At 34.5% G+C, this 27249-nt stretch overlaps 2 protein-coding genes across 3 annotated transcripts; both read left to right on the top strand.

The window, feature by feature from the left end:
- The first annotated feature begins 3415 nt into the window (after positions 1-3415).
- Positions 3416-15045, top strand: LOC123265122. 2 transcript variants are annotated; one of them, XM_044728769.1, is made up of 6 exons: positions 3416-3638; positions 6002-6380; positions 13496-13725; positions 13831-13902; positions 13986-14089; positions 14300-15044. In XM_044728769.1, exons 1-6 carry the CDS (start codon positions 3594-3596, stop codon positions 14487-14489), a joined length of 1020 nt encoding a protein of 339 aa, XP_044584704.1. In that variant the 5' UTR covers positions 3416-3593; the 3' UTR covers positions 14490-15044. The 2 variants fall into 2 exon arrangements, with proteins under 2 accessions (XP_044584704.1, XP_044584703.1); XM_044728768.1 differs by lacking the exon at positions 3416-3638 and adding an exon at positions 5232-5772 and having other exon boundaries at positions 14300-15045.
- Positions 15046-20748: 5703 nt separating this feature from the next.
- LOC123265131 lies at positions 20749-25524 on the top strand. Its single transcript, XM_044728779.1, has 6 exons — positions 20749-21139; positions 23652-24027; positions 24314-24534; positions 24605-24673; positions 24785-24888; positions 25283-25524. Exons 1-6 carry the CDS (start codon positions 21095-21097, stop codon positions 25467-25469), a joined length of 1002 nt encoding a protein of 333 aa, XP_044584714.1. The 5' UTR covers positions 20749-21094; the 3' UTR covers positions 25470-25524.
- The last annotated feature ends 1725 nt before the right edge of the window (positions 25525-27249 follow it).

Genomic DNA, 27249 nt, shown 5'->3' with positions numbered 1-27249 from the left:
AGCGAAAATTAATAATAACAAATGCTTATTTTTTTATCTTCTTTTACTATTTAAGTATAAATATTAAATTTAGGACTAAATTTTTTAAATATTTCATGAATAAAAAAAAAACAAATTCTTTGTTGCTTTTATTTACTATTATTTTTATTATTTAATTTTATTTTTTCTGTAATTTTTTTTTGTTTTTTGGAGCGTTTTTTAATGTAAAGAGATTTTTTTAATTGGTAGATTTGATAATTCAAGGGGGAAGGAGAAATAAATATACATGCGCTATCGCGTATACCAAACAAAATTTGGTATGCTCGTAATTGCGTGACTAAAAAATTAAATATATACCCTAGCGGTATCGACGACTCAGAGTAAACTGGGAGTTTACGCGGAGTTACTATGGAGTATACTCCCTCTTGGAGTTTAATCGGGGTATAAGCGGAGTTTACGCGGAGTTTTAGAGGTGTATGCAAGGAGTATTGTGTGCAGTTACGACACGGAGTCACAAAAGTGTATTATTGGAGTTTTCGAGAAGTTTTTGACGAGTTTTTTCGGAGTCGCTATGGAGTTTTCCTCGCGTTTTTGTCGAATATTTTCGGAGTTGCAGTGGAGTTTTTTTGGCGTTTTCGTCGAGTTTTGTTGAGTATTTTCGGAGTTGCTAGGGAGTTTTTGTCGAGTTTTTTTCAATGTTTTGCGGAGCTTTATAAGAGTTTCGCTGGTGTTTTTTCGGAGTTTTGGTAGTGTTATTGTGGAGTTTACTCGCAATTAATAATACTTCACGGCATGAAAATTAATTTTAATTTCACAAAGATGACTATAAATAAATCATTTTTCAATTACGGTGTACTCTTTATTAATTAATTTATTTATTTACAAGTTGAAATATATTTATCTACATAGAATATGTTATTTAATAAATGTATTATGAAGTTTATAAGTAAAATATATGATATATAAAAAATATGACATCATAAAGAAATTGTCAAAAGTTTACAGTTGTTACACTGAATCAATATTATCATAACTAAAATTAGAATTTTATCAATACATAAAGCGATTCAAAACTTTTTCGGTTTCCGTAAGATAGACAGTGTTGTTTATTACTTGGTGGGTCTTATTATGTGACTAAATAGTTAATACTGATAATGTCTAAGATAGCTTGACCGATTGATCCCTTGGCTAGAAATCAAATGGTCCGGGTTCGAGTCCCGGTCTGTACGAATTATTTTTTTCGGTTTTTCATTCATTATCCATCAAAAACTCCGATGAAACTCGCAAAATACTCTTGTAAAGCTCCACAAAAGCTCGGTAACGACGCTGACTAAACTCGACAGAAAACCCGTAAAAACACTGATAAAACTCGGGGAAAACTTCATGAGAACACCAGCAAAATTCCAACCAAACTCCGTAACGATCTCAATTAAACACCTATTAACCACTATCGTCTTTATGTGTCACAACTGCACACAATACTCCGAGTTTACTCCCCATATGCGCTGACTATACTCCGTCGTTACGCTGAGTTTCGGACGAGTTTCTACAGAGTTTTGTCGGTGGCACTGAAACCGCTTGGGTATTACTAATTACAATAATTGATTAACGCAAAATATGATGTACGTATATTTGTCTCATATTTCACGAACGAAAATTGACGTACATATCTAATTATATGTTTACAAATATGTACTGTTATGTCGTGGTCTCATTTTAACATTATTTTATTTGTCTGAATAATATAATTTTATTCTTTTAAAATATATTTTTAAAAAGAAATAAAATTTACAGCAGACACTGATAATGAGAAACGCATTAAGTGTCTCGTCCGGTCTCGCCGAAAAATTTCTCGTTATTAGGTAGACTCAAGTTCTTTGAAGATTAAAAATCCTAAGTACACAAGTAAATGGGAGTTTTATTGCCCTCTGTATTGACAGCATTTTAGAAAAGAACTTTGGAAATTTTTAAACGTTTATAGGATTAAATTTAATAGAAAAATAAATTTAAAACTTTTAAAAATAAAATAATTTTAAAGAACTAAAATTAATAATAAAAGTTAACAACAAATTAATAAATAACATTAACATAAATAGAAAATACTTAAATAATTATTAGAAATAGGAATTAACAACTAAACAATAGAAAATATTTAAATAATTACTAAAAAATTGATAATATAAAAAAAAATAACAACAATTACATAAATAATTAGGTAAGAATAATAAATAAATATAAGAAATGAATATTATTATTTATAAAAAGCTAAATAAATAAATAAGTTTAGTAATAGTTATAAATAAAAAAATAAGACTTAATTAAATAAAAACTATGTATTTGTGTGCATGTAAATGTGCTTACACGTATACCAATACATAGATATATATTAGCCTATAAGTAAGAGAGAGAGGCACATCATGCCCTCTGGGCCCAAGGAAGGGAGTTCAAGCGAACATCTTGGAAAAATCGGAAGAGAGGGTAGAAACTAAGGAAAATAGACAGGTAATTGGATACTGTTTTCCCCCAATTAGTAATTTGGAAACGCCCGAAAATTCGAGTCCCAAGAGAACTTCGCATGAACTCTCTCTCGTCATCCTGACCCCGAAGTGTGCGGATCGCCCAATTAGCTAGTGACCGTGGTTACTCTCACGCAGCTAAATAGTTTATTTTAAACTAAATTCAGTGTTTTTGAATAAGTTTTTATTAGTTATTTTAAAGTAAAATCGTAATAATATTTTAAACAACGTCCTATTTAACTTCAATAAAATTAAATAAATAATTAACCACGTTAAATAATAAAAATATTAAAAGAACCACGTGTGTCGACGTAACAATAAAGGTATGTGTTAAAACTCATTGTAGTTTCACATTTGTAAAACTTTGAATATTAATATAAATCTGAAATAGTAGAACTTTTGTAAGCATTTATAATTTATCATTTATCTTTTGTAACTTTGGTAACTTTTGTAACTTTTAATTAATTTTAATATATTGTATAACTCTTAAATTTGCAGTGAGTTAATTTATTTAAAAATAAAATACCAATATCCTTTCACAATATTTCTGGGTTCCCGGTCTAGTGGTTGAAAAATACCAGGACCAAAATAAATATTAATAATTTACGTTCAACGTTTTGGACGTAACAGTACATGTAATTTACGTAAGTAATAAAACTACAAAATATACTTTTCACCCGATATTAATAGTCAGTTTATTGTTAAAGAGGAGTAAACTTTGCAGAGCTAATACTGCGCAAATATTATACAGGCATAATTTAAACTTTGTTATTTTATACACTTTATAAGCTTAGATGGATAATATGTATAATTTCAAGTATCATATCATATAATATATAAAGAAGAGCCCGTATATAACAGACGAAATCGGTATATTATATATACGAAGATCTTATGAGCGTGTGAGCAGTAACCGAGTAAGCGTGAACGCGTGCGTATCACCTGTCTCATGATTACCATTCATTATTATTTAAATTAATTAATCAATTGACGTGATTAATTTATTATTATTTAATATTTATTTAAAGTGAGATGTTCATATAAATACTCCATTTTTTTATAATTATTAATTTATTCATTCGATATTTGTTTATTTAAATGATGCTGTCACGGACTTTGTTATTTATTTTTTGTGTTCTTGAGGTAATTATTTTTTATTAACTAACTACACTGATAGAAGGATTTCTTACTATTTAAAAAGATTTCTTTGCATTTAAGAAATCATTTCTTAAACATCATTTTTTAATATTTAAAAAATATTTCTTAAATACAAAGAAATATTTCTTAAATATTAAGAAATATAAATACTAAGAAATATTTCTTAAATACTAAGAAATATTTTTTAAATGCTAAGAAATGATGTTTAAGAAATGATTTCTTAAATACAAAGAAATCTTCTTAAATGCTAAGAAATCCTTTTATCAGTGTAGCTGGTACCCGCCCGCTTCACGACAAAAAGACGAAATTAATGGCGGAAACTAGTCGTGACCTATGAATAAAATTGTTAATCTTTAATAGATAACAAATATATTCAAAATGACAAATTTAAAATTTGCCTGAAATTCTAAATTTTAGAAAATCCAAAGAAATGACAAAATTCAATTGATTTCATTGTTATCTATTTGAAATTAATTTCAATCATCTTTCACGTACTAGTAAGGTGCAAGGTTCGGTCCTGCCGAACGCCAGGAGTTGTTATTTTTTAATAAAAATTAAAAATACACTTTTAAATTTTGGTTTTAATCCTCAGTTAGTGCGCAGTAATTAGTTACTAATTAAATAAAAATGTTTTTCTTCGAAAAATTTTTGAATTTAAACATATTTATAAATACAAAAATAGCCATATATATTTTTTTACCGGGTCAACTAAGCGGGCGGGTATCAGCAAGTTTTTACAAATAATTTTTTAAAATTTTTTTTATATGAATTTCGTAAAACCCTTGAGATTTCTTCTATTAACATGCAACAATGTGTAAAAAATTGAAGCCAATTCATCGACTCCTTTTCAAGTTTCGTGGACGTAAAGATAAGAAAGCTGAATTTTTATATACGAAAGTTTTGCTTTAATTTCAACTGAAATAACAGGTGAAAAAAGTTCAAAGTGTGACAACATAGAAAATTGAATGCTTAGTTATTCTTAATGATGATGACACTAAAGCATGATCTAGTAGCTTATTACACAGTAAAAAAATTTTTGTCAAATTTAACACAAATATTTGTGTTGCTGACTGTTTTTACACAAACTAATGTTAATTCAAAATTCTAGTGTGTTAAATCAACACATGACAATGTGAAATTCTACACACTAAAGTGTTATATTCTACCCAAAAATTTTTACACTTTATACAATAACGAAAAATTTTTTACTGTGTACTAACTTTTTATGAAAGTAGCTTTATGCTATGATAAAATTAATAGAAAGCTGCCATTTATGAAAATGTAAATAAATAAATGCATTTATATTCCAATTTGGTAGAAGAAATACTGTTCGTTCGGCTTTTAAACTACTTATTTATATTTTTGAACAATTAGAGGTATGAAATAGAATACTTTTTTATAAAATTGTCTACTGTCCCCAAGATTATTTAAATCTAATTTAATCTAAATTTAGATCGTAGTTCGTTGCGCTGAACCCTCTGCAGAAAAAATGATCCAAAATTAGAGATATTTTTAATTGAAGAAAAGAAATACTACAAAGACGTCATTGAAAAAATAAACATAATCAATTATTATTAGATTAATTGTGTTTAATTTCAATTGACAACATCTAATTGATATCGGTAATAAATAGTTAGATTTGACTGATAAGAGGCAGGTGCGTTGTATGTATTTAGATGAGTAAACATTACTGACTATTTCACACTTTTTCGGTCATTAAATATAGGTATATTGTGCGTGTAAAAAAAGATTCCGTTTCACATAGACGTTATGAGTCGATAAATTTGGAAACAATTGCAAAATTTCTTTTATCGATCTAGCCAAATATTAGACTTGATAAAAATGAAATTAATTAACGTTAATTTATAATTTCTCTTCAATCTATTGATTTATCGATTGTTAGGAGTTTGAATTCATGTTACGTAAGAGATACAGAAGATGAAATATGACGGGAATCATACTGGTCAATTTATTTGGCACAAGAGATTTTTTAATTGAACTATTTTTTCGATGCATCTCTTTAATTCGAAAGGAATTGATGAGAATGTATGTCACTAGATTGTACCGTTATAAGGCCATAAATGTCAGTACCGATGAAAAGAAAGATATGCACGATCGGGTAATTGGATTTGATGAATATTTTTAATTCTGTTTCTTTGATTTATGAAAAGCCATATGATAGGAGAAATGGCGACTTTGCAAATGATACAATTATTCTTGAGATGGAAAAATAATATGAATTATTTATAAATCAATAATAAAAGCATTCGTCAAATTCCGATGTTGATAATAATAATAGTTGTGATAAGGGGGTGCTGATAAATGTGAATAATAATGAATCTTTTCAGGTAAACAAAATGATCAGGGGCTATCCAAATCAGTTGCAAGCTATTGAACGTACCATCACGTTTCAGAGTCTTGAGAAAAGTGGTCTTGTTAGAGACGTAACGTCTGTCGATCGAGAGAATAAAAATTCAAGTGAGGACGTGGGTGATCGCGTTGCTGATAAGCTCGTAGACACAGAAAATAACCAGCCAAGTGAACAACCCATTGGGAATTCAAGGCAGATTGCACGCAATCGACTTAATCAATTTCATTACAGTGTAAGCAATAACAACAACAATGATAGCAGTGATAATATTAAAAATAAATCGCATAATTATCCAAATGAGTTAATAAGTTTCTTTAATAAGGAGAATTTTAAACATTGGAATCATCGCGATAACAGTGAGTAAACCTTATTATTGTTATTATTATTATTATTATTATTATTATTATTATTATTATTATTATTATTATTATTATTATTATTATGTTATTAAATGCTCAGGGGGGTTGTCCCCGGAGTCCGATTCTCCAAGGGCCCAGCCTGAGCTCCATCCATTACTGCTGGACCACTCCGCACAACAAGGCGGTTAGTGATCACAGCAGGCCAAAGTCATTTTCCTAAGTAGACGGAGGGAACCTAGTATGACAGCCTTCTGCATCCTGACCGCCAAGAATTCAGCTTTTGATGAGCAAGCTGGAACTCTGGCAAGTGAGGATACAAAAGACTGTTTCATCCCTCCGAGGACGCCAACAATCAAGACGACGAGCTTGACACGGTAACCTGAGTAAAGTTCGCCAATTTCAAACAGGAGATCCTGATATATCTGTCTTTTGTGCTCTTCTTTGGCTGAGATGTTGTATTCAGCCGGGGCCGAGAACTCAATGACATAAATGTCACGAGTAGCCTTGTCGAAGAGCACAATATCAGGTTTGTTGTGATCTATCCGCCGAGTTGTTGCAAACGGCATGTTCCAATAAATTTTGCAACTGTCATTCTCAACAACCTGGGGAATATCTCCTGGCAGATAAGGCAGCACCGGTGTCACGTCAATACCGTAGCGGTGACGAAGATAGTAGTACAGTACTCTCAGGGCAGCATTGTGACGCTGGATGTATGCACCTCTCGCCAGCACAGGACATGCTGACAAAATGTGCATAAGCGTCTCCGGATGTAGTTTACACGCCCTGCAGGTCGTGTCCGGGAGCTGCACCTGGAGCACCTTGCTACGGTACTCTAGAGTGTTAGTGACACCATCTTGGCAAGCAAATATGAACCCTTCAGTCTCGGACATCAGGCCAGCTGACTTTAAGAAGGAAAACGTCAGCTGGGTGGACAAGCCATGATCACGCACGTGTTTGAAGAACACGCTGTGCATAGACTTGTCCATCAGTTTGCCTAGGAGTAGTTTTTCCTCGGCGTTCCTGATGACGCTCTTGAATTCCTCCTTTCGGAGTTCCATAAGAGCGTTTATTTCTCCAAGACCAAGGGTTCTTGCCGCATATATTGCTGCCTTATATAAGAACGACCCCTTATGCGCATTCTCATGTTTATGGACAATTTGCATAAGAAAGTCATCCTCATCTGCAGTGAAATTGACAACTTCGTGTGTTAAACCCAGGACTAAACGATCGTGAAGCCGCTCCAAGCTCTGCAAACCTCTCCCACCGATCGACCGGGAGAGGTATAATCTGGCGACTGATGAATTGGGGTGCATGCTCCGGTTCATGTTGATAGTCTTACGGGTTCTGATGTCGAGATCTCGCAGATCCTTTCGGGCCCATTTTAAGACACCGAAAGAGTATAGTAAGACTGGGACAGCGAGCGTGTTAGTAGCGGAGACTTTATTTTTACCGGAAAGTTCGGAGGACCAAATTTTCCGGAGTCTCCTAACATACTCGCTACGGAGAGTTGCTTGGACTTCGGAGACCGCATGCATGCGGTGCTCTTCCATTCCTAGATATCTATACAACTCTCCGGCGTCTAATTGTCTTAAAACGCTCCCATCTACCAACTCGACATCATCACCCGTAACAGAGCACTTACCCCTCGCCAGATGTACGACCGCACACTTGTCCAACCCAAAAGACATTCCGACATCCCGCGTGTACTCTGCTACGATGTTAAGAGCCGCCTGTAGATGATCTTCATCAGCACTATACAGCTTCAGGTCATCCATATAAAGCAGATGGGTAATCGAGTATTTTCGATCACCCGGAGGCCCCACAGAGTACCCACGAGTTTTACGGAGAGCAACAGATATAGGCAGCAGTGAGATGCAAAACAGCAGAGGGCTTAAGGAATCACCTTGGAAGACCCCTCGTTTGTACTCTACAACTCCGGTTATGTGCAATGCGTTTCCACTTCCAATGTGAAAACGCGTTCGCCAGAGCTGCATTGTACGCCGAATGCATTCCACTATTTCAGGATTGACCCCCAGGCATTTGAGGAGATATAAAATCAACTCATGAGAAGTTGAGTCAAATGCCTTGCGATAGTCGATCCAGGCCATTGACAGGTTGCGTTGATAGTAGATCGCATCTTGTGTGACACATCGATCAACTATCAAGTTCTCTTTGCAACCTGACAGGCCTCTTTGCTGCCACGCTGTTCATATATCTGTTGCCATACAGGTTCTATCTCATGCAAAAATACGGTTGTTTAAAATTTTTGTAAAAATTTTATAAACCGCATTCAAGCAGGTGCTCGGCCTGCAATCCTTCCAGTAAGACAAGTCACCTTTTTGGTATCAGTACGGTTCGCCCTTCCACGAGCCAGTCTGGAATCGGTTCGTCAGCTCTAATGTACGATGTAAATATACGGGCCAGATGGAGGTGGGTAGAAGTAAACTTCTTCCACCAAAAGACATTTATGCCATCTGGTCCCGGGGCAGCCCAATTTTGCTGCCATTTAGAGCTGAACGAACTTCATTCACACTGACTGCAGGGCTCTCTTCATCAGCATTCTGTCTACGGTGTTCCCGACAGAATGCTTTAAAGTCGTGCAGAGCTGGAGTATTGGCGTTCACGTTTGGTTGATCTCCATACAACTCAGTCCAAAAAGCTTCCACCCGCTCAGGTGTTGGATAATTCCCGGTAACATCGGTCTTTGGTGTCAGAAACCGTGAAGGGCTGGATCGAAACAACGAGTTGTCGACCAACCGCTTCAGCCTTTTCTCTAGTGACTTTTTGGCAGTCACTAAAGCCCGCAATTTATTGAGAGACTCTTCCTTGATGACAAGAAGAGTACTCTTATTCAGTGTGTGATGACGCCACCGAAGTTCAGCAGCAATGCGCCGAATTCGGGGCGTGTATGCTCTTTGAGTTGTTTCAAACTCAATCACACACTGAATGCGGGAGACCTGTTTCCGGGATCTGTCAATTTTGAGTCCAAGTTGTGAGATGCGCTGTCTCAACCTTGCCTCGATCGAGAGACAATGTCTCTCTCTCGGAAAAGCCGAAACTGCTGCACCATACACAACCTGGCTCACAGTGAGCAGGGTGGAATCCTCCAGGATGTTTGCACGGAGATCTTCATTTACCGCTTCTAGCTGTTGTTGGGAGTAAGTTATCTTTTTAGATATACTTACTTGCCGTCCTATAAAGGGATTGTTGTCATCCAAGGAGGAACGGCGTCGCTCTTGGTGTAATTGCGCCGGAAAGGAAAGTCTATTAGACTGCCTTCTATCCGGCACAAGCGATCTTCTATTACGCCGAAGATAAGCGGCATAATTACGCAGGTGTTTAGGCGTAAAATGCTCTAGCTCCGGATGCATATCACTCCAAAGAGTGTGCATCCGGGCCATATAACCGCTCACCCCCGGCTCGCTACGTTGGTAGCACACCAAGAGGTCGACTCGTAGTTCCTCCGTCCACTTAAAGAAAGTCCTTAAAGCGCCAGGGTCGTCATCGTTCATCGGGTCCGGCGTGCTCCTCCCACCTGATGAATGGTCCTCATCCGAAAAGGACCGGTTGTGGGGAGCACTTCTGAGATTACGTCTTGTTGTAACTCAGTATTTCAATGCAGTGGGTAGTTGGCCCACTGCATCGGCTACGTCGTTCGCCTACAGACCTGGTGTTATGGTCTGCGTTTCCCGCGATGCGCCGCTTGGAGGCCACGTAGCAAGCACCGCTTATTATTATTATTATTATTATTATTATTATTATTATTATTATTATTATTATTATTATTATGTTATTAAATGTTATTAAATGCTCAGGGGGGTTGTCCCCGGAGTCCGATTCTCCGAGGGCCCAGCCTGAGCTCCATCCATTACTGCTGGACCACTCCGCACAACAAGGCGGTTAGTGATCACAGCAGGCCAAAGTCATTTTCCTAAGTAGACGGAGGGAACCTAGTATGACAGCCTTCTGCATCCTGACCGCCAAGAATTCAGCTTTTGATGAGCAAGCTGGAACTCTGGCAAGTGAGGATACAAAAGACTGTTTCATCCCTCCGAGGACGCCAACAATCAGGACGACGAGCTTGACACGGTAACCTGGGTAAAGTTTGCCAATTTCAAACAGGAGATCCTGATATATCTGTCTTTTGTGCTCTTCTTTGGCTGAGATGTTGTATTCAGCCGGGGCCGAGAACTCAATGACATAAATGTCACGAGTAGCCTTGTCGAAGAGCACAATATCAGGTTTGTTGTGATCTATCCGCCGAGTTGTTGCAAACGGCATGTTCCAATAAATTTTGCAACTGTCATTCTCAACAACCTGGGGAATATCTCCTGGCAGATAAGGCAGCACTGGTGTCATATCAATACCGTAGTAATGACGAAGATAGTAGTACAGTACTCTCAGGGCAGCGTTGTGACGCTGGATATATGCACCTCTCGCCAGCACAGGACATGCCGACAAAAGGTGCATGAGCGTCTCCGGGTGTTGTTTACACATCCTACATGACGTGTCCAGAAGCTGCACCTGGAGCACCTTGCTACGGTATTCTAGAGTGTTAATGACACCATCTTGGCAGGCAAATATGAACCCTTCAGTCTCGGACATCAGGCCAGCTGACTTTAAGAAGGAAAACGTCAGCTGGGTGGACAAGCCATGATCACGCACGTGTTTGAAGAACACGCTGTGCATGGACTTGTCCATCAGTTCGCCTAGGAGTAGTTTTTCCTCGGCGTTCCTGATGACGCTCTTGAATTCCTCCTTTCGGAGTTCCATAAGAGCGTTTATCTCTCCAAGACCAAGGGTTCTTGCTGCATATATAGCTGCCTTATACAAGAACGACCCCTTATGCGCATTCTCATGTTTATGAACAATTTGCATAAGAAAGTCATCCTCATCTGCAGTGAAATTGACAACTTCGTGTGTTAAACCCAGGACTAAACGATCGTGAAGCCGCTCCAAGCTCTGCAAGCCTCTCCCACCGATCGACCGGGAGAGGTATAATCTGGCGACTGATGAATTGGGGTGCATGCTCCGGTTCATGTTGATAGTCTTACGGGTTCTGATGTCGAGATCTCGCAGATCCTTTCGGGCCCATTTTAAGACACCGAAAGAGTATAGTAAGACTGGGACAGCGAGCGTGTTAGTAGCGGAGACTTTATTTTTGCCGGAAAGTTCGGAGGACCAGATTTTCCGGAGTCTCCTAACATACTCGCTACGGAGAGTTGCTTGGACTTCGGAGACCGCATGCATGTGGTGCTTTTCCATTCCTAGATATCTATACAACTCTCCGGCATCTAATTGTCTTAAAACGCTCCCATCTACCAACTCGACATCATCACCCGTAACAGAGCACTTACCCCTCGCCAGATGTACGACCGCACACTTGTCCAACCCAAAAGACATTCCGACATCCCGCGTGTACTCTGCTACGATGTTAAGGGCCGCCTGTAGATGATCTTCATCAGCACTATACATTATTATTATTATTATTATGTTATTAAATGCTCAGGGGTTGTCCCCGGAGTCCGATTCTCCGAGGGCCCAGCCTGAGCTCCATCCATTACTGCTGTACCACTCCGCACAACAAGGCGGTTAGTGATCACAGCAGGCCAAAGTCATTTTCCTAAGTAGACGGAGGGAACCTAGTATGACAGCCTTCTGCATCCTGACCGCCAAGAATTCAGCTTTTGATGAGCAAGCTGGAACTCTGGCAAGTGAGGATACAAAAGACTGTTTCATCCCTCCGAGGACGCCAACAATCAGGACGACGAGCTTGACACGGTAACCTGGGTAAAGTTTGCCAATTTCAAACAGGAGATCCTGATATATCTGTCTTTTGTGCTCTTCTTTGGCTGAGATGTTGTATTCAGCCGGGGCCGAGAACTCAATGACATAAATGTCACGAGTAGCCTTGTCGAAGAGCACAATATCAGGTTTGTTGTGATCTATCCGCCGAGTTGTTGCAAACGGCATGTTCCAATAAATTTTGCAACTGTCATTCTCAACAACCTGGGGAATATCTCCTGGCAGATAGGGCAGCACCGGTGTCACGTCAATACCTTAGCGGTGACGAAGATAGTAGTACAGTACTCTCAGGGCAGCATTGTGACGCTGGATGTATGCACCTCTCGCCAGCACAGGACATGCTGACAAAATGTGCATAAGCGTCTCCGGATGTTGTTTACACGCCCTGCAGGTCGTGTCCGGGAGCTGCACCTGGAGCACCTTGCTACGGTACTCTAGAGTGTTAATGACACCATCTTGGCAAGCAAATATGAACCCTTCAGTCTCAGACATCAGGCCAGCTGACTTTAAGAAGGAAAACGTCAGCTGGGTGGACAAGCCATGATCACGCACGTGTTTGAAGAACACGCTGTGCATAGACTTGTCCATCAGTTCGCCTAGGAGTAGTTTTTCCTCGGCGTTCCTGATGACGCTCTTGAATTCCTCCTTTCGGAGTTCCATAAGAGCGTTTATTTCTCCAAGACCAAGGGTTCTTGCCGCATATATTGCTGCCTTATATAAGAACGACCCCTTATGCGCATTCTCATGTTTATGAACAATTTGCATAAGAAAGTCATCCTCGTCTGCAGTGAAATTGACAACTTCGTGTGTTAAACCCAGGACCAAACGATCATGCAGTCGCTCCAAACTCTGCAGACCTCTCCCACCGATCGACCGGGAGAGGTATAATCTGGCGACTGATGAATTGGGGTGCATGCTCCGATTCATATTGATAACCTTACGGGTTTTGATGTCGAGATCTCGTAAATCCTTTCGGGCCCATTTTATTATTATTATTATTATTATTATTATTATTATTATTATTATTATTAGTATTAGTATTATTATTATTGTTATATAGTTAAGTGGCCATTCAGAGTATTTTGATTATTCAATTATGATAAATTTAAATTACTTTTGAATTGGGTTATATTTATTCTATCTAGGAATTTGCAATTGTGATAAATATTTATCTCAAATGTTCTTTGAATTGATAAATAAATTTTTCCACCTCACGAATTACTATTATTTAGATAAAACTATCTTTGTAATGTTTTTGTTCATTGACTAGAAAATAAATTCTGATCTTTGGTTTCTTATTTTTTCAGAACGAAAAGATCTCGATACCCAGGAAGTTATTTTCCCAGAAGAATTAATATTTAGTATATTCGATGAAACCAAAATTAAAAATAAAACTCATGATAAGACATTTGTACCGGTGATGCCTCCTGAGTGTCATGGACGGACGTTCTGTGATTATGCACCAGATTACCCAGAAGATATTATCGAAAACTTGAAGGACGATATCTTCTTGCAACAATTTGCAACTGAAGGAGAAGTAAGTATATCGTTTTAATTCCATATATTCAACATCTTATTGTAATCTGTTTTAATTTTCAAGCTTTTAAAGAACATCTAATCAAAATATTTTTTATGTCCATAGCCTACGACAGTAGCCCAACGTATGTCCGACAGTGGAAATTTTGACGGAAAAACAAATCTTTGCAATTCAACGGTTCGTAATAAAATTTTTTCATAGAATTCTTCTTTCTTGCACTTATTGATTTTTGAATCATTATAAATATTTCTTCTCAACAGGTTGAACCGAACATTCCAAAAATAGGAATGACCTGCGACGGTCAGTACAAATATATTTTACAAGTCGGACATTTGAAGCAATGGTTCGATTCCGAAGTCTGCCTGTAATTATTATTTTTTGTTATGATTTACAACAAATACAAACATTTTTTACGATATGTCAATAGAATTTATCAAAAAAAAAAAAAAAAAAAAATAACTAATTATAAATTAATAATAATTTTTTTTTACTTCTATCAACAGTTTCAAATTTTTTCCTTACTTGTTGAGAGCAACAGAAAAATGAATAATATTTATTTTTTGATATTTTACAGGCAGGAAAATGGATCATGCAATGACTTTCTTCCTTGGCTACCGGAAGGCTACTCTACAACTTGTGTGCAAAAGTTTATCAGGCGTAAATTTGTCAATTTATCACATAAGGGTGAAGTAGAAGTAAGTTGGTTCAATATAAAGTCGAGTTGTAGCTGCCATTACTACCACGACTTGAATCGCACTAATTAATTTATTATTTCGTAATAAATAGGTTTTTATAATGGATCGTAGATACTTTTATAAAAACTGTTATTATAGTTGAAAGCTTGTGATTGTTTCAATTTTTGAATCAATCGATGAAAAGCTCTTCGGTTGTTCCAAAATTTTGACAAGTAGTTTCGAAAAATTAAACTAAAATGTCATATGTGGGTGTGTTATAACATGTCAGAAATTATGTGTAGACATAATAGCAAATTTTTTCAAGGTTCATTATCATTAGAAGGAGCAATCCGAGTAAAGTGAAATTCAAAAACACACGGTGTTTTTAAAGCGGACGTTAATACTATGCAGAGAAAATCAAACAACGATGCTAAGTGATTTTTTTCTGTTACACTAAACTTTTATTACTCTTTATCACGGTATGCTTTTAAGCGATTAAAATAGTCGAAAGATGGTAGACAGATTAGTTGATATAATAAAGCGCATTTGATAGAAGGAAAGCGTTTGGTATTTTGATATTAGAAAAATTTATTTAATATTGTGATATGATAATTTGTATGAAATTGTATTTATTAATGCTGTAAAAACTTAATTTATGATTTTAAATTAATAAATAATTATTGTATAACAAAATGAGAAACCCATTTTTTTTTCTTCAAATTTTTAGGATTGTTTCAAGAAATAAGTCATTTTTGACTATGTACTTTGTAACAGTGCATTTTGATATACTCGTGCTCGTGCAGAAGCCTTGCGTACCGGCCTTCGTCAGTTTCATTTTCAGGCACTAGGCGGCGCTGTCGCTTGTCTTAATTCTCGGAGTGGGGAGCTTGGGGCCTAGCTCGAGTCAGTTGAGCGAGTCGTTAGTCAGTCGATCTTCGAGCATTCAAATCTTAGGATCTCCAAACAAGTCAAGAGGCTCATCATTATCCAGTCGGAGCGAGTTGTATTAGCGAAGACGAGGTCGGCCCAGTTAGTGATAGTTTAGTTTAATTAGTTTTTGGTCTGCGAGCTAACTGGTTAGCATCCTAGAATTTGTTCAGTTGTGTGTTAATCAGGCTATGGCGAAGACCAGGCCATTAATTAATTTATTCTATTTCTGGGGATTGTTCATGGAGAGCCTACCTACTGAAGACGAGTTAATTTCACGGAACCGCGACGTAAGCTGCCTTAACTTTGTTTAATCAATTATTGGAGTTTTGATTGTTATTAGATTCATTGACTAAATTGATAAAATCCTTTGTTTGTTAATTAAGAATAAAGTCGTCACGTAGATTCAAAGGAGGAGTAGATCCGAGAGGTTTCTTGCGAGCCTTCTCCTTTATTCAATTTGATTAAATAGTTAATTGTCGAGTCATTGGAAATAAATTTGTTTATTGTTATATCTGTGCCAATAATTTCAACAATCGAGCCTCTTTCCTCTCACTTATTAGTAATTAGTTAATTAAATTATATTCTGTGACCGGATCAAGTTTTGGATTACCCACTCCCTGAGTGTAAGCTAGCTGAAGTAACTCGGTTCCAGGAGGCCGAGTGAATTCACCATCGAATAATTCTCCTAGTGGCGTCCAGACCATCTCTGGCGCGAAATAGTATACCTTGGTTAGGGGGTCACAAAACCTGCCAAGGTATCACTGTTTTAACTTATTTAAAATATTTTTATAGAGTCGCTTTTAGTGATTCATGTCTGTAACGGTTCGGAAAATTAAAAAAAATCTATTTTCCATTTGCCATTATGTAAAGTAATAATTTTGAAAATTAGTGATTCACAGTTGGACCTTGATAAAAGACTATTAGTTTCTTTTTCAAGCTACCGCGATGCTTGGTTTATAAAAGAGATAGCAAGTAGTCTCATAACTAGGTACGACTGTACCAACAAACTATATTTTTGGATTTGAACAAGTCAAAACTTTTTAATAGAAAAATTTTCTAGGTTCAATACAGTGAACAGTTCAAGAAAGGCCAAAAAATTTAATAATTTTCTTATAATATGTCTTGCACGAGCCAACTACCTTTACACGTTCTCGTACCTGAAAGAAAAATTTCACGACGCCAAACTTCTAATCACAGGTCATTATAATCTTCCCATCAGTCTACCGTGCGCTAATTGCGAGTATTTACTACATGAGGGTTTCTCAACACTTGAATGCCTACAGTATAATAATATACTCAATAAAAATGATGATTTGCTAGACCTTATTTTCTGCAACTCGGATATTCAGATGGATAGTACTCAAGCAATCAATACAATGGACCTATACCACCCTGCTCTTGATATAATTATTGAACTTCAACCAAGACTCAAGCCAATGAATTCGCCTTTCTTCATCTTCAAAAATGCAGACTACACTAGCCTAAATGCATACTTTTCTAATATTGATTAGTCGCAATTATACAGCTCTATCTTTTTAGACATCAAGATCAGTAGTTTCCCTTGTTGGTATTCTAATGAGTTGAACCATTAAATTATACTGAAAAAATCAGCTCATTCCGGTTACAAGAAAAACAATTCTAAATCAAACTATAAAAGATTCAGCGACCTCAGACGGGAATGCAAAAAGCTCAAGCTCAACGACTTATGCTATAAAAACTATGTAGACAAAGTAGAGCATCTGATCCAATCGGATATCAATAAATTCTGTAAATTTATTAAGAATAAAAGAAGAAACAATAGTGAAATACCATCAACTATGTCCTGGAATAATTTATCAGCCGTCACAGGTAATGATATTAGCAATCTTTTTGTCTCGTATTTTGAAAGTGTATACAATAAGATCAGATACACTCCTCAGACAGCACATCAGTGGAACCTGATTCAATCCTGAATAGTTTCGACATTGATATTGTTGATGTGTATAAATCTTTATTATCCCTGAATATAAAGAAAGGTGCTGGACCTGATGGACTACCTAATATCTTCCTCAAAAACTGTGCTGTTAATCTTTATGAACCTCTCACGCATATATTTTTTGCATCTCTACAACAAGGAGTTTTCCCTACTGACTAGATAACATCATATATCAGACATACATAAGGATGGACTAAAATCTCTTATAGTTATATATAACTATAAGGTAGAGCAGCAGAGATTAAGAAATTTTACGTATCGGAGCTGGCACAGTATTGACGATGATTTGTTGGCACGGCTGTTTGATAAAGTTAACATTGTGGAAATGGAGTCGCAAACGTCTGTGGAGGATATGAATACCTGGTTTCATCAGCAACTTCGTCGTATTACTGACATTGTTGCGTCTGAAAGAACGATATGTTCTCGTCGTCCCCCGGCTCCATGGTTTACTAGTTACATCAGAGATCTTCAAGTTCGTCGTGATAAGCTGTACAGGATCTTCAGGAGAACTGGTTACGCCTATAACAAGTATGCCAATGTGCGGCGTTTGGTGAAGCAGCGAATAAGTGAAGCTAAAAAGTGTTACTTTGATAATCAGTTAAGTTCGGCAAAAAGTGTGCAAGCGATGTGGAATGATCTGCGTAGACTTGGCTTAATAAAGCGAAAGGGTACGTAGTCGGTTGTTGGATTGGATTTGAATGAGTTAAATTACTACTATGTACAGTCGTCTGGCCACTTTACAAATATAAATAATGCTGTGAAGCGGGAAAGAATAGGAGTTACGGTAATTTTTACGTGAAGCGTTCCACATTCACGTAACAGGATATTGGTAGGAAAGGATTGAGAAAGGAATGTGGAGAGGATCATCTTAATGTGAGTTTATAGAATATGAGAGAAAAAAAATTATTAGATAGCTCGGACTGGGATTCGAACCCAGAACCTTCCGAAGACATGTCGGCTACTCTACCATTTGAGCTATCCGGTTTATACTAAATTTTCTTTCGCTTATTCTATATACATTAGGCCACACCGTCCATCTTACGGCAAGCATTTTTACAAACATAAATAAAGAATAGGCGATTCATTAACTAACTTAAGCAACTTAAAAATATATATATTGATTAATGCACCCTCTTTATTTTCTATACATCGCGCCTCATGTTGGTGAATTATGGGAAGCTGCAGTCAAAAGCTTCAAAAAACATTTATACCATGTCACAGGTCATGAAATGTTATTCACATATGAACAATTTAATGCTTTAATTATCGAGATTGAAGCCATGTTAAATTCTAGACCTTTAAATACCATTTCCTCTGATCCTACTGATCCTAAAGCTCTTACTCCTGGCCATTTTTTAATAGATAGATGGATAGATAGATAATAGATTTTATTTGATCCTGGAGTTCTAAGCTCCTTCAGGACCATCAACAATACATAAAGATAATAATTTACAAATGTACATTTGATACAGTGTTCGCAATATAATTTTAGAGATTGCCACTAATTAATAACTAATTAATACCAATTAATAACTAACATGTTAAACTGCACGATTAATGGTAATTACATTAATTTCAAGAAGAAGTTAAAACAAGCCTGTTTGAAATTTTCAAAGTTGTCAATTACTGTGATATTAGCTGGTGATGAATTCCAAATTTTTATACCACGAATCAGAAAAGAATTTTCACAGATAGCCGAATTAACAAAAACTGAGCAAAGTTGTAATTGACTACTGTTGAATTTGAGTAAGGTTGTAACTGATTAAAGTTCTACCTGAAGGCAAATAATATTGAATTAAGTTGAATCAGAGTAAACATTTAAATGAATAAAGTTGTGACTGAATGAAGATGATTTTGAATAAAAATGTAATTGAGTGCAGATGTCGTTGATGGCTGTGAGTAGAGATTTTATGAGTAGACCTGTAATACAGCCGGAGTAACGAATATTCCCTCGCGGTTTTTGAAATACCGTAAATTTCCGGTATTAATGCGTTTACCATAAATTAACCGTTATAATTCTGAAATAATATGGTATTTCTATGTTTATTTTGGTCAGTTTTTTTACTAGAGTTAAACAGCATTTCTACCGTACTTTTGCTGCAAAGTTCAGAAATAAAACGATAAAATTACCGTAAAACTCTAGAACTTTTACCGTAAAAAATCTATGTATTAACTATAATATTACTATAATTTTACAATAATAAAATCGTATTTCTACGGTAAAAATACCAAAGATATACAGCAATTTTACCGCGTTTATACTGATATAATTAAAGATAATGCTTTCTACCGTAAGATAGACAGTTGTGTTTATGACTCGGTGAGTCTTATTAGATGACTGAGTAAATAGATATAGATAGTGTCTCTGATAACTCAACTGGTAGAGTCTTCGGCGCGTAACTAAATGATCCGGGTTCGAATCCCGGTCTGGACTAAAAAAAATGATAGTAATAATAATAATAGAGAAATTAATTTATCAACCTCTTAAAAATTATTCATGATAATTTTTAATATTATAAAAAAAATTTTAAGCTATTAAAAAATAGTAGTAAAGCAGCATATTTTTGTTATTTTGCCGGTAATTGAAAGTAGGGATCTTCTTTTCCGGTTTTTTGCTGCAATAGTGCCGCAGATATACAGTAAATATGCGGTACATTTACGGTTTAAATGCTGTTAACATACCGTAATTTTTCTATTGTATTGCCGTAAATATTCTGAATTTATTTCGTAATTTTTTTGTAATAATTCGACAAAAAAACTGGCTAAAATAACTAACATATTACGGTAAAAATACAGCATTTATATCGTATAAACACCGAATTTTTACGGCATTTCCGAAACCGTGAAGGTTTGAACGAATTAACCGTTCGCAGCAAGTGGGAAAAGACCGTTCCTGACGTTGTGATTGGTGCTGCCGTCCTATTAAGAGAGGACGACATACCACCAGCTCAATGGGTTTTGGGAAAAATTGTTGAGTGCTATCCAGGTGATGATAGGTGATGATTCTAATTTGAGTTCGAGTATTTTCTTCCTTCTTAAGACCAGAATTCACACCCACCCTTCGACAATTACCAATAGCTACTGTACTTTCGTAAATACTCCGCCCCTATAACGCAAAAATCAAAACAGAAAAATAGTCAGTCTTCGTCAACCAGTTAACCTAGTAACCACGAGCACATACGCATACCTCGGCTCTTTAACCAAACATACCGTTCAAATTTTCAATACCGTTCAAGTCAAATATTTCTAATAATATTTATAATTAAAATTCTAATTAATAAACTATTAACTTAATATTAATTTATTTAGCTCATTTCGTCAGTTTTATTTTAAATCTCTTTAAATCTAAAATAAGTTGATGATTAAAAACACTACATATATTAAAAATTTTAATTTATAATATTGTTAATTTGTTGTATATTGCCGATTGGCATTTGAACTTTAAATAAATAAGTAAAAAAAATTTGACTGTCAAATTATAAGCGTCACAAAAAACCAACGTATGAATAGTATAAGATTTATAACGAGATCCTACGTAAAAAGCCAGTATACAATGTAACAGCAATACCAACCAAAAATTTACTATATATACCTTGATCTTCTGAACATATGAGCAGTAACCGAGTAAGCTTCAACGCGTGCGTATCACCTGATTCATGATTATCACTAATTATGTTAAACTAATTATAAAACTCAACATAATTTATTATTTGTTATATAATATTTACTGATCGTGGAAAATTGGTGTAAATGAAATAATTTTACTTTTAATAATTTATTGTTTGTTAGAATGATGGTGTCGCGAATTTCATTGTTTATTCTTTGTATTCTTGAGGTAATAACTTTTTGTTAACGAATTTCGTTTTTATTTTAATTAGAACAAATAGGTGAAAAAAGTTGCAATTTTTAATAATGTGTGAATAGATTTTCGATATTGCGAATTTAAAAGTTATACCATTCATCAGCAATGAAAATTTCTTAAATAAGTCGAATAGTTTAAAAACGAACATTCAACAAAAATAACGGCCGTGTTGAAAGATTTAAAAATTAATTACTGTGCGATTATATTTATCCACATAATCTTCTAGAACTAAAAAAGAATGAAAAATGTGACAAAAACGTCATTAAAAAGATAAACATAATGAATTATTATGAGATTAATTGTGTTTAATTTCAATTGACAACATCTAATTGATATCGGTAATAAATAGTTAGATTTGCCTGATAAAAGGCAGGTGCGTTGTATGTATTTAGATGAGTAAACATTACTGACTATTTCACACGTTTTCGATCATTAAAAATTGGTTCATTGTGCGTGTAAAAAAAGATTCCGTTTCACCTAAACGCTATGAGTCTATAAACTTGGAAACAATTACAAAATTTCTTTTATCGATCTAGCCAAATATTAAACTTGATAAAAATGAAATTAATTAACGTTAATTTATAATCCGAACAGAAACAGCTTCACTGTAAAAAATTCGCGCCAAGTCTACGTTCATAAAACTTATAAGAAAAAAAAATTTTTTTTTCTTTACAAAAAAAATAAAATCAAAATATTAAAAAATCCAAGTAACCGATATGATTGTATATAAATTTCGGAAATTAAAAAACATTTTGTTGTAAATTCAAAAATTAAAGAAATAATTTTGGAACGTATTTAGTGTGCGTGGTTGCAAAATATTTTACTTTTTATAAAATTCGTAAAATCTATCTACTAAGACTGAAAAAAAATTTGACATACACAATGACGCACACCAAGTACGTTCCAAAATTATTTCTTTAATTTTTAAATTTATAACAAAATGTTTTTTAATTTCCGAAATTTATATACAATCATATCGGTTACTTGGATTTTTTAATATTTTGATTTTATTTTTTTTTTGTAAAGAAAAAAAAATTTTTTTTTCTTATAAGTCTTATGAACGTAGACTTGGCGCGATTTTTTACAGTGAAGCTGTTTTTGTTCGGATTTTAGTATTTTTTGTAATTATAATAAAAATTGACAATTGGTATCAACTTAAATCTCGCGTTGGCTGCATTTTTTATAACAAACTATCCTCTTGAAGCTACATTTTATGTAGAAATAATTCTAGCGCACCCTGGCGGGTGTAGGTGCAAGCTGTGAAATATCTTTTTCTAACTGTAGTTTCCTATCTATAGAAGGATTACCATGGATTCTCGAATTATTTAGTCTGTGACATGTCACTTTCTCCATAAGAAAAAAGTCAGGATCTAAAAATCTGGGTCACTATAGTTTGTGCCAGTGAATTTAATTAATTTTAAATAGAATTTATTATTTTCAAAGACCATTATTAATTAATATTGATAATATAACATATAACGTATTATTATAGAGTATCATTGAAGAAAAAAAAGGTCTGTAGAATTAATAAAATTTTGCAACCTGAAAATATCGTTCTGCTTACGGTAAACACACTCGGTAGACTGGCGCTTCGTTTACAACGGATTTGAACGGAACTTGGCGCCAGATTCTACCGAATCTGTGGATTTCTCTTCAATTTATTGATTTATCGATTGTTAGAAGTTAGAATTTATGTTACGTAAGAGATACAATAGATGAAATATTGCGGGAATTATATTGGTCAAATTATTTGGCGCAAGAGATTTTTTAATTTAACTATTTTTTAGATGTGTCTCTTTAACTCGAAAGGAATTGATAAAAATATATGCCGCTAGATTGTACCATTATATACTCATAAATGTCAGTACCGATGAAAAAAAATATGCACGATCGGGTAATTGGATTTGATGAATATTTTTACTTCTTTATATATATTTTTTACAATTCTAAATTGACTATATTTACAATTGTTATTGGCTATCTAGTCTAGTGCACAATTTTCTGTAATTATTTATAATTTTTTGTTAGTCTGTATTCCCTCCAGGCCTAAACAATTTTACCATTCTTATTTAAATTTGTCACTAGAGATAAATTTAACTGAAAAAATAATTCGGACGGCCCAGACCAGGACTCGAACCTGGATCTTTTGGTATCGCGCCAACTGTTCTTCCCTTAAGCTATCCGAGACACTGTCCAGAATTACCATTCAGTTACCTCTTAATGACAAACTCAACTCTGAACATAGTATGATGTTAATTTCCTTGACCTTCCGTCCATTTTTAATTCTGTTACTTTGATTTATGAAAAGCGATATGATAAGAGAAATAGCGGCTTTACAAATAATACAATTATTCTTGAGATGAAAAAATAATATGAATTATTTATAAATTAATAATAAAAGCATTCATAAAATTCCAATGGTGATAACAATAATAGTTGTGATAAGGGGGTGCTGATAAATGTGAATAATAATGAATCTTTTCAGGTAAACAAAATGATCAGAGGCTATCCAAATCAGTCGCAAGCTATTAAACGTACCATCACGTTTCAGAGTCTTGAGAAAAGTGGTCTTGTTAGAGACGTAACGTCTGTCGATCGAGAGAATAAAAATTCGAGTGAGGACGTGGGTGATCGCGTTGCTGATAAGCTCGTAGAGACAAAAAATAACCTGCCAAGTAAACAACCCATTAGGAATTCAAGGCAGACTGCGCGCGATCGGCTTGATCAAATTCACTACAGTGTAAACAATAACAACAATAATAGCACCGATAATATTAAAAGTAAATCGCATAATTATCAAAATGAGTTGATAAGTTTCTTTAATAAGGAGAATTTTAAACATTGGAATGATCGCGATAACAGTGAGTAAACCTTACTATTATTATTATTATTGTTATATAGTTAAGTGGCCATTCAGAGTATTTTGATTACTCAATTATGATAAATTTAAATTAATTTTGAATTGGGTTATATTTATTTTATCTAGAAATTTGCAACTGTGATAAACATTTATCTCAAATGTACTTTGAATTTATAAATAAATCCTTCTACCCTACGAATTACTATTGTTTAGATAAAACTACGTTTGTAATGTTTATATTCATTGACTAGACGATAATTTATGATCTTTGGCTTATTACTTTACAGAACGAGAAGATCTCGGTACCCAGAAAGTTGTTCTCCCAGAAGAATTAACATTTAGTATATTCAACCAAACTAAAACACAAAATAACAGGTTTGTGCCAGTGATGCCTCCTGAATGTCATGGAGATACGTTATGTAATTACGCTCCAAATTATCCAACAGACGTTGTTAGAGAACAAATAAAGCAGAAGAGCTACTTGAAACAATTCGCAAGTGACGGAAAAGTAAGTTATTTATTTTTTCCGGTTGATATTTCGGTCAGATAATTAATAGAGTATTTATTTTTGTCCACAGCCTACGATGTTAGCTCAGCGTATAATATCTGTAAGGAGTAAAGCTCCGAAAAATCTCTGCAATTCGTCGGTTTGTATGCTAAAAATTTACTCTTAAGAATTATCAAAACACCGAGAACTTGCCGAGAAATTTCCGGCAATATTTAATGTTTAATACTAAAAAATAATTTTCCATCAACAGAAAGCATGGTACTTTCCAGAAATCGGGACGACTATTAATGGAGAGAATAAATATATTCTGCAATCCCCAGATTTGTATCAATGGTTCGAAGCTGAAGTTTGCAAGTAAATTTTTTTCAATTACTTTAAAATTGTCTAAGTTTGAAGTGGTATAATCTATAAAGCCTGGTTGTATCACAAAATATATGACTATATCAAGTTGGAAACGTCAAATGAACTAACTCGTGAAAATCTATTATTTTTTGTTGAGTACAAGTAGTGCTTCATAGAAAAAAGAGAGATGAAATTCAACGATGGAAACTTTATTTACGTGGCTATTTGACTTAATAATGCTGAATTGTTACATTATATTCAATGTCTACTCAGATTCGAAATTTTTGGCATTTGATCCAGAATTATATAAAGAATAATCTGTGTAAATTTGAAAAAAATTATAAGAAAATGCATTTGGCGGTACAGCTACCTTAAATAAGAATTGATTTAAACTTTTATTTTACAGCGAAGAAGGACTTCCGTGTCAAATACTTCCAACGGAAACAAAAAACACCAATACAATTTGCGTACAGAAGTGGATGAGTCATCCGTTTGCGTGTTTATCACACAGAGGTGAAGGAGAAAGAGATTGGTTCAACATAAAAACAAATTGTTGCTGTTATCTTGATCAAAAAATATTCTTTAACTATTAATGTACTTCGAAAGTCAATAAAAAAAAATTTTTTCAGCAAATGTCCGATTTTAGAAAAAAAATGTCAATTTCTTGCCGGACTTTTACTTCGAGATTTTTGAAAAATAGTAAAAATAAAAATCTCAAAAACGGTTGACCCTAAAGACCATCCCTGCAGCTTTCCGCTAATTCCATATCTAAGTGCTTAAAATTGTACTTATAACGTTTTTGAGCTCTTCGAACAATGGAACAATTTTTATCTAATAAAATTACTTATTTTAAGATGAAAATAAACAATAACGTTTTTGTATCTTTCTAAATAATAATTAAAACTTGACAGCACGAAAAATTAAAAAGACTGAACATTAAAAAATTTATCTCCATTTCGGAATAAGCCAATTGACCATTTTTTCTTTTTTTTTTCTAATCACTTACTAAGAACAGTAAATTTTTTGAAAGAAATTCGAGGGATTTTCATAGTTCAATCTGTATGTTTGCTAAAAATTATAACAATTCCACAATGTCTTTCTCTATTCCTATGCGAGAGATAATTTATTATTGTCTTAAATAATCCTTAAATGATCTTAAATGATCAGCGATGAACGCTGCATCAACCGCGTACTCCTATGACCTGGACAATTTGAGCGACGACGAGATGGCGGGCGATTCGTCTCAAACATCAAATTCAGCGTATCATCAAAACGGATCATCGTGTAGCGACGTAATGGTAATTACAACCGCGCAATTAGCCGCGACTCTGGCACGTGCCGGTGCTGATACTCAATCGGCACCAACCCCTCAAAAATCTACCTAAAAATTAAAGAATCGTACATTACCTATAATTAATCAAAATTAATTTTTCATGTCTTGGTGCAGAGTATATTACCCTTGAATAAATGTTTTTTAAAGTGAAACTTTTATTCTATCGCCCCAAAATTTTTCGTCCAACTATCGCATGTCGCATTACCCGGCCGTGGAGTAGGGATAAAGTGAAAGGCACATGGCAGAGCAGCCAAGGCTAATATGGCGGCGCCCATAGCTCGCATCAGCTAACCGTGTAGCATTTATATTCAAATCCGAACAAAAACAGTTTCACTGTAAAAAATTGCGCCAAGTCCACGTTCATAAAACTCATCTCAATAACATTTGCACTTTACAAAAAAAATTAGGCTCGTTTTAATAATTTTCATTCTCTACAAAAAGATGTGAAATACGAAAAAATACCAAGAAACCGTCATAATGTTGAAAAAATTGAAAAAAAATTTGTTGAAAATTAAAAAATAAAAAAAAAATTTTTTATCGTACTTGGCGCGCGTCATTGAGTACCCCAATGTGCGTCATTGTGTATTTCAATTTTTTTAAAGTCTAGTAAATAAATTTTACGAATTTCATTAAAAGTAAAATATTTTGCAACCGCGCACACTAAATACGTTACAAAATTTTTTTTTAATTTTTAAATTTACAACAAAATTTTTTTTAATTTCCGAAAATCATAAACAATTATATCGGTTACTTGGATTTTTTAATTTTTTTATTTTATATCTTTTTGTAAAGAAAAAAACAAATTTTTTTTTCTTAATAGTCTTATGAACGTGGACTTGGCGCGATTTTTTTACAGTGAAACTGTTTTTGTTCATTGTTATTAACATAAATACAAATTCCTTTTGTAGCTTGATTAGTTAAAAATTTTTGTGTAGACAATGACAGTCAAGAATTGGGTTAGGTTTAAAAATGTTTAAATAATGACTTACAGCAGTATCGTTGGAATTTTTCTTATACGACTTTTTAACTTCCCACTAAGA

The sequence above is a fragment of the Cotesia glomerata genome, linkage group LG5, assembly GCF_020080835.1.
Source record: "Cotesia glomerata isolate CgM1 linkage group LG5, MPM_Cglom_v2.3, whole genome shotgun sequence".
NCBI lineage: Eukaryota > Metazoa > Arthropoda > Insecta > Hymenoptera > Braconidae > Cotesia > Cotesia glomerata.
The sequence above is the reverse complement of the archived record's forward strand: the minus strand, read 5'-3'. Positions and strand labels throughout refer to the sequence as shown.

Bases quoted from the DNA above. Each gene is read 5' to 3' on its own strand.
- LOC123265122 (XM_044728768.1), top strand. From the start codon at position 5,599: ATGACGGGAATCATACTGGTCAATTTATTTGGCACAAGAGATTTTTTA. The intron at 6,381-13,495 runs GTGAGTAAACCT...TTATTTTTTCAG, and splicing joins TTGGAATCATCGCGATAACA to AACGAAAAGATCTCGATACC. The intron at 13,903-13,985 runs GTTCGTAATAAA...TCTTCTCAACAG, and splicing joins CAAATCTTTGCAATTCAACG to GTTGAACCGAACATTCCAAA.
- LOC123265131 (XM_044728779.1), top strand. From the start codon at position 21,095: ATGATGGTGTCGCGAATTTCATTGTTTATTCTTTGTATTCTTGAG. The intron at 24,028-24,313 runs GTGAGTAAACCT...ATTACTTTACAG, and splicing joins TTGGAATGATCGCGATAACA to AACGAGAAGATCTCGGTACC. The intron at 24,535-24,604 runs GTAAGTTATTTA...TTTTGTCCACAG, and splicing joins AATTCGCAAGTGACGGAAAA to CCTACGATGTTAGCTCAGCG.